This window comes from Macaca nemestrina, chromosome 14 (genome assembly GCF_043159975.1).
Source record: "Macaca nemestrina isolate mMacNem1 chromosome 14, mMacNem.hap1, whole genome shotgun sequence".
Taxonomy (NCBI): Eukaryota; Metazoa; Chordata; class Mammalia; order Primates; family Cercopithecidae; genus Macaca; species Macaca nemestrina.
In genome coordinates this window covers 35,647,959-35,655,831 of record NC_092138.1, presented here as the reverse complement: position 1 = coordinate 35,655,831, position 7,873 = coordinate 35,647,959, and the positions used below count along the sequence as shown (strand labels likewise).

At 40.0% G+C, this 7,873-nt stretch overlaps 1 protein-coding gene across 2 annotated transcripts; it reads left to right on the top strand.

The window, feature by feature from the left end:
• Nucleotides 1-3,037: 3,037 nt before the first annotated feature.
• LOC105489149 (RAN binding protein 6) lies at nt 3,038-7,634 on the top strand. 2 transcript variants are annotated; one of them, XM_011753848.2, is made up of 2 exons: nt 3,059-3,203; nt 4,319-7,634. In XM_011753848.2, the coding sequence occupies exons 1-2, from the start codon at nt 3,189-3,191 to the stop codon at nt 6,383-6,385; spliced, it is 2,082 nt and encodes a 693-aa protein (XP_011752150.1). In that variant the 5' UTR covers nt 3,059-3,188; the 3' UTR covers nt 6,386-7,634. The 2 variants fall into 2 exon arrangements, with proteins under 2 accessions (XP_011752149.1, XP_011752150.1); XM_011753847.2 differs by having other exon boundaries at nt 3,038-7,634.
• Nucleotides 7,635-7,873: the final 239 nt, after the last annotated feature.

Here is a 7,873-nt window from a genome sequence, read left to right as displayed (position 1 = left end):
ATCATTTCCTGAAATGGCAAATGCAAAGGCCCTCCAGTTTGACTTTTTGAAGGAACAATAAGAAAACCAATGAAGGAACAGTAAGAAAACCGATGAATGGGCCAGGTGTGATGGCTCATGCCTGTAATCCTAGCACTTTAGGAGGCTGAAGCAGGTGTATCATTTGAGGTCAGGAGTTTGAGACCATCCTGGCCAACAGGGTGAAACCCTGTATCTACTAAAAATATATAAATTAGCTGGGCGTTGTGGTGCATGCCTGTAATCCCAGCTACTTGGGAGGCTGAGGCAGGAGAATTTCTTGAACCCGGAGGCAGAGTTGCAATGAGCTGAGATCGCGCCACTGCCCTCCAGCCTAGGTGACAGAGCGAGACTCCATCTAAAAAAAAAAAAAAGAAAGAAAGAAAACCAATGAATGCACAACTGTAGTCACAATCTTAGAGCCAGAACTGATCTCATCAGTGACTCTGAAATGTTGGTATTTATATAAAAACCCAATGTGCTGGTTGAAATTGTACATTCTTAGGCCTCAGTCCCCCCAAAATTCTGGGTTAATAGGAGCTTGGGCCCTAACCTCTATATTTTAAAATAAGTATCCCAAGCAATTCTAATGCAGTTGGTTTTCAGTCTACAGAATGAGAAATGTTATTTTAGAGAATAGCTCTGTTTCATATTACAATGTAATTTTTTTGTTTTTGTTTTTGTTTTTGTTTTTGAGATGGAGTCTTGCTGTGTGGCCAGGCTGGAGTGCAGTGATGCAATCTCGGCTCACTGCAACCTCCGCCACCCAGGTTCAAGCGATTCTCCTGCTTCAGCCTCCTGGCTGGGACTACATGCACACACCACCATACCCAGCTAATTTTTGTACTTTTGGTAGAGATGGGACTTTACCATGTTGGCCAGAATGGTCTCGATCTCTTGACCTCGTGATCTGCCTGCCTCGACCTCCCAAAGTGCTGGGATTACAAGCGTGAGCCACCATGCCCAGCCTACAATGTAATTTATGAGACTACTTAGTCTATCATCTGATTAATATAAAACTATGATTTTCTAATTTTTTGTGGGTATATGCGGCAGCATTTTACAAAAATAAAATTAAGACTGCTTGGAAAAGTTTAAAACAGACTTTGAAGTAAGTGAAGCCTCTGATCATGCTGCAAAACCAAGAGTAGTTAATGGGGAAGCAATATGGTGAAAAGAGCATCAGTGTCACTTAGAGAAGAGGTAGAATTGAGACTCAGGTGTGTCATCCTAAGCAAATCCTGTAACTTCCCTTAGTTTCCACTTCTCACCTAAATTTAGTATTATACCTATCCTAGCAATCTCTCAATTCTGTATAAGGGTCAAAATGAGTGTGGTGAAGTGCTAATACAAAAGTAAGACCTAATCATTGTTATAGGAATAAAATTTGTTTTTGATTGACACACCTGCCTGAATTAAACAAACAAATTAGTCAGACACGGTGACTCACACCTGTAATTCCAGCACTGTGGGAGGCCAATGTGGGTGGATCATGAGGTCAAGAGATCGAGACCATCCTGGCCAAACATAGTGAAACCCCATCTCTACTAAAATACAAAAATTAGCTGGACGTGGTGGCATGCACCCATAGTCCCAGCTACTCAGGAGGCTGAAGCAGGAGAATTGCTTGAACCCAAGAGGTGAAGGTTGCAGTGACTCGAGATTGCACCACTGCACTCCAGCCTGGCAACAGAGCAAGACTCCATCTCAAAAAAAAGAAAAAAAGAAAAAAAGAAACAAATTTAGTTTCATCAACATTTGTTTCTTGGAATAACCTCAGCAGCTTCCCACTAATGGGTAGTTAGGATTCTAGTAATTGTATCCCTTCATATTTCAGTTTAGACAAGATGCAAGGAAAATCTTGAGTAACTTGTCCTAGGATACAAAATTAATTTAGCAACAAGGTCAGGATGCAAGTCTGTCTTCTGATTATTAGTTCAGATCACTTTCTACCATACCATTTACTCAGTTGTCTTTCCCATTCTTTATTATAACCTGCAGGTCAGGTGATTCTGACACACACCAGATTTTGAGCTACCACTCTACTGCATTAGATGTGGTAGTGGGGAAGTAATTTTTTTTTATTATCACACTTATTATTTTATAAACAGCTTTATTGTAGCATTATTTATATGCCATACAATTCACCAATTTAAATTGTACAACTCAATGGTTTTTAGTATAATCACAGAATTGTGCAACCATCACAATTAATTTTAGAACATTTCTTCACTCAGAAACAGCCTATTTGATAGTAGTCATTCTCCATCCTCCTCCCCGCAGCCTCTGGCAACCACTAATTTCTGTTATACAGATTTGCCTGTTTGGTACCTTTCATATGAATAGAATCATACAATATGTGGTCATGACTGGCTTCTTTTACTTGGCATGTTTTCAAGATAGATTTATTGTTTTAAAATTATCAAAGTAACAATAAGTTTAGAAATAAAAAAGAAAAAAATCACTCATAATCTGACCGGAAGCAGTGGCTCACACCTGTGTTCCCAGTACTTTAGGAGGCCGAGGCGGGCGAATCACCTGAGCCCAGAAGTTCGAGACCAGCCTGGGCAACATGGCAAAACCCTGTCTCTGTAAAAAACACAACAATTAGCCGGGCGTGGTGGCTCGCGCCTGTGGTCCCAGCTACTGGGGGAACTGAAGCGGGGAGGATCCCTTGAGCCCAGGAGGTTGAGGCTATAGTGAGCAGGGATCGCGCCGCTGCACTCCAGCCTAGGTGACAGAGCGAGACCTTGTATCAAAAAAAAAAAAAAAAATCAGTCATAATCCCATTCTAATCAATGCTTTTCTTCTCTCCTCTGCAAGTGCACGTTTATCTTATTGAAAAACAAATGGAGGATGCCATTGGCCTCCACACAGCTCTCACCTCTCTCCAAAACCTAGCTCGCCGCCTGCCAGAGCGCAGCGAAAGCTTCTGGGCAGAGGAGGGAGAAGCACCCCGCCCATCCCCGCCGGCGCCTCGCCTACGTCACTGCTTCGAGCCGCAGACCCCCTCCCTCCTTCCCGGTCGCGGTAGCTTTGACAGAGCGCAATGGCGGCGACCGCGTCTGCAGGGGTGCCGGCGACTGTGTCAGAAAAGCAAGAGTTTTACCAGCTTCTGAAGAACCTGATCAATCCAAGCTGTATGGTGCGGAGGCAAGCAGAGGAAATCTATGAAAATATCCCAGGTCTGTGTAAGACTACCTTCCTCTTAGATGCCGTCAGAAATAGAAGAGCAGGTTATGAGGTGAGACAAATGGCTGCCGCACTGCTACGACGGCTTTTGTCCTCTGGGTTTGAGGAGGTTTATCCAAATCTGCCTGCTGATGTTCAGAGGGATGTCAAGATTGAACTGATTCTGGCTGTTAAGTTAGAAACACATGCTAGCATGAGGAAAAAACTTTGTGATATTTTTGCAGTGCTGGCCAGGAATTTGATAGATGAGGATGGTACTAACCACTGGCCGGAAGGTCTGAAGTTTCTTATTGATTCAATCTACTCTAAAAATGTGGTTCTATGGGAAGTTGCACTTCACGTTTTCTGGCACTTTCCTGGGATTTTTGGGACCCAAGAGCGGCATGATTTGGATATCATCAAACGGTTGTTGGACCAATGTATTCAAGATCAAGAACATCCAGCAATCAGGACATTATCCGCTAGAGCTGCAGCTGCATTTGTACTTGCTAATGAGAATAATATTGCTCTTTTCAAAGACTTTGCAGACTTGCTTCCTGGAATCTTACAGGCTGTGAATGACTCATGCTACCAGGATGATGATTCAGTGCTAGAATCCCTTGTCGAGATTGCAGATACCGTACCTAAGTACTTGGGTCCTTATTTAGAAGATACTCTACAGTTGAGTTTGAAGTTATGTGGAGACTCTAGGCTTAGTAATCTGCAGCGCCAGCTGGCCCTCGAAGTTATAGTGACCTTGTCTGAAACTGCCACTCCGATGTTGAAAAAACATACAAATATTATTGCACAGGCAGTTCCTCATATATTAGCAATGATGGTTGATCTACAAGATGATGAGGACTGGGTAAATGCTGATGAAATGGAAGAAGATGATTTTGACAGCAATGCAGTTGCTGCGGAGAGTGCACTAGACAGACTGGCTTGTGGGCTTGGTGGAAAAGTTGTTTTACCAATGACCAAGGAGCATATCATGCAGATGCTTCAGAGCCCTGACTGGAAGTATCGACATGCTGGATTAATGGCCTTATCTGCCATTGGAGAAGGATGCCATCAACAAATGGAATCAATTCTAGATGAAACAGTTAACTCCGTTTTGCTTTTTCTTCAGGATCCTCATCCAAGGGTGAGGGCTGCAGCCTGTACTACACTTGGACAGATGGCTACAGATTTTGCACCTAATTTCCAAAAGAAATTTCATGAAACAGTGATTGCAGCTCTGTTACGTACCATGGAAAATCAAGGTAATCAGCGTGTGCAATCACATGCAGCTTCTGCTCTTATTATTTTTATTGAAGACTGCCCCAAATCATTGCTAGTTCTATATTTGGATAGTATGGTGAAAAATCTACATTCCATCTTGGTGATTAAACTTCAAGAGTTGATTCGGAATGGAACTAAATTGGCTTTGGAACAACTTGTGACAACCATTGCATCAGTTGCAGATACAATAGAAGAAATATTTGTCCCATATTATGATATATTCATGCCCTCACTAAAGCACATCGTTGAGCTTGCTGTTCAGAAGGAACTTAAGCTTCTGAGAGGAAAAACTATTGAGTGCATTAGCCATATTGGTCTTGCCGTTGGGAAGGAAAAATTTATGCAAGACGCATCAAATGTGATGCAGCTGTTGTTGAAGACACAATCAGACTTAAATAATATGGAAGATGATGACCCTCAGACCTCTTACATGGTTTCAGCATGGGCTAGAATGTGTAAAATTCTTGGAAAAGATTTTCAACAGTATCTTCCACTAGTTATCGAGCCTCTTATTAAGACTGCTTCAGCTAAACCTGATGTTGCTCTCTTAGACACACAGGATGTGGAGAATATGAGTGATGATGATGGCTGGCAATTTGTAAATCTTGGAGACCAGCAGAGTTTTGGAATTAAAACTTCAGGACTTGAAGCAAAAGCAACTGCTTGCCAAATGTTGGTTTACTATGCTAAGGAGTTAAGGGAAGGGTTTGTGGAATATACAGAACAAGTTGTGAAGCTGATGGTTCCTTTACTGAAATTTTATTTCCATGACAATGTTCGAGTGGCAGCAGCGGAGTCCATGCCTTTTCTCCTGGAATGTGCAAGAATTCGTGGCCCAGAGTATCTTGCACAGATGTGGCAATTCATATGTGACCCCTTAATCAAGGCTATTGGTACTGAACCGGATACAGATGTGCTCTCGGAAATAATGAATTCTTTTGCAAAGTCCATTGAAGTTATGGGAGATGGTTGCCTTAATGATGAACACTTGGAAGAACTGGGAGGAATACTGAAAGCAAAACTTGAAGGGCACTTTAAAAACCAAGAATTGAGACAGGTTAAAAGACAGGAAGAAAACTATGATCAACAGGTTGAGATGTCTCTGCAAGATGAGGATGAATGTGATGTTTATATTCTGACAAAAGTATCAGATATTTTGCACTCATTATTTAGTACTTATAAGGAAAAGATTTTACCATGGTTTGAACAACTACTTCCATTAATTGTAAATCTAATTTGTTCAAGTAGGCCATGGCCAGACAGACAGTGGGGATTGTGCATATTTGATGACATCATAGAGCACTGCAGTCCAACTTCATTTAAATATGTAGAATATTTTCGGTGGCCAATGCTACTAAATATGCGAGATAACAACCCTGAAGTCAGGCAAGCTGCTGCTTATGGCCTGGGTGTCATGGCACAGTTTGGTGGAGATGATTATCGTTCTTTATGTTCAGAAGCTGTTCCACTGCTGGTAAAAGTTATTAAGTGTGCAAATTCCAAAACCAAAAAAAATGTCATTGCTACAGAGAACTGTATCTCAGCAATAGGGAAGATTTTGAAGTTTAAGCCTAACTGTGTAAATGTAGATGAAGTTCTTCCACACTGGTTATCATGGCTTCCACTGCATGAAGATAAAGAGGAAGCTATTCAGACTTTGAGTTTTCTCTGTGACCTAATTGAAAGTAACCACCCAGTTGTAATTGGTCCAAATAATTCCAATCTTCCCAAAATAATCAGTATAATTGCAGAAGGAAAAATTAATGAGACTATTAACTATGAAGATCCTTGTGCCAAACGTCTAGCTAATGTCGTGCGTCAGGTACAGACTTCTGAAGATTTATGGTTGGAATGTGTATCGCAACTTGACGATGAACAGCAGGAAGCCTTACAGGAGTTGCTAAATTTTGCTTGAAGCACTTTAATATAACTTGAATATTATCTACCATAAAAGTAACTACAAATAAGTGTTGTGAATAGATTTTATTATAAATCAGAGAACTGTTTTCTCCCTGCTAAGCAGTTTATAGTTCTTCCCCATGTTTCTCCAGAATTAGTCAGTGTTAGTCCTCTGTTTATCTTGCATGTTTTATCTTCCAAACACAGACCTTGGTGATAACCTGTGCTTCAAACTGTCTTACAAAGTTTGTCACCTTTCCCCTAGTAATGTAAAGTATATAAATTGTTGCTATTTGATTGAACTATTATTGATGCTAGCCAAGCAGTATACTTGATGTGAAGATGTCATGCTATCACAATATGCTAAGATCTCACAAAAATAAGATAGAATTTCCAGGACAAACATCTTTGGAATTGTGAATGAAGGATATAGTGGCAGGCTTGTCCCTCTTTGATTAATATTCTTGATATTTGTGGTGATGGGAGGATGCTGGTACTAGGAGAATTTTGAGATATTGCAGTGGATATGGGATGTATATGAACTTTTTCATAATATACTCCTGGGAACTGGGTGGGACATACCCATATTGTAGTTCCCAGCGTGTCTGGTTAAGAGTTAGAGAACTTTTAAGTTTCTTTAGCCAGACAGGTCTCTATTCTTTTAAGTTATCCAGGACTCTAAGAACCATAGTTACTGACAAGGGAGTCCTGATACATCTAATATTGGTAGCATGTAACAGTGTTTGACAAAGAGTAAGTAAGCAATATTCTTGGGAGTCAGTGTTGTGTGTTTCAGCAGAGTATTATTTTGTATATGTATGACATTTTCCCCCTGCAAAGCAGCTCAACAAGAGAAAAATCTGTAGTTATAGGGCTTAAATTGATTTCTATTTCAAAGAATTTCCTAATAGATTCTAGAGTAGCACTGAAGAGTATTCTATTGTAAAAGTGAGAGGAAAGCAAATTTAATTTTCTTTGAATATGAAAAAGAAAGCAACTTTGAGAGTAGTCATTTAGCAGTAGATGTGCATTATTATGAGAAAACAGTTCCAAAAATCCGAGGTTAATTATATTAACTGGAATGTCGGTCTTTAATGTCAAGCTTATGGTAGGGTAGAAAATAGCTTTCTACTCAGCTAATCATTAATCGTTGATCCAAAACTTAAATAAATCTATAATTTCCTGGGGCTATTATGAGTACTGTGTATGTATTTAGCAAATACTTAAGATCTAGTAAGTGCTCAATAAATTGTAGCTGTTATTGCTGTTGTTGTTTGTACTTCTATTGTGTTCTTTTATAGTTTGGAACTCCTTTTACTTCAGAATTTTCCCAATCCATTCCCTATTCATTCATATTGGCAGGCTATTTAGGCTAAAAGGAAAATTAAGGACATTATGTATAGTATGATCACAATTTTTAGTATATTTAAGATAAATAAAGTATAGATGAATGAATAGAAAAATCCCACCTCAAAGTACTAATAGAGGTTTTCTCTAGGTGGTA

Bases quoted from the DNA above. Each gene is read 5' to 3' on its own strand.
- LOC105489149 (XM_011753847.2), top strand. From the start codon at position 3,068: ATGGCGGCGACCGCGTCTGCAGGGGTGCCGGCGACTGTGTCAGAAAAG.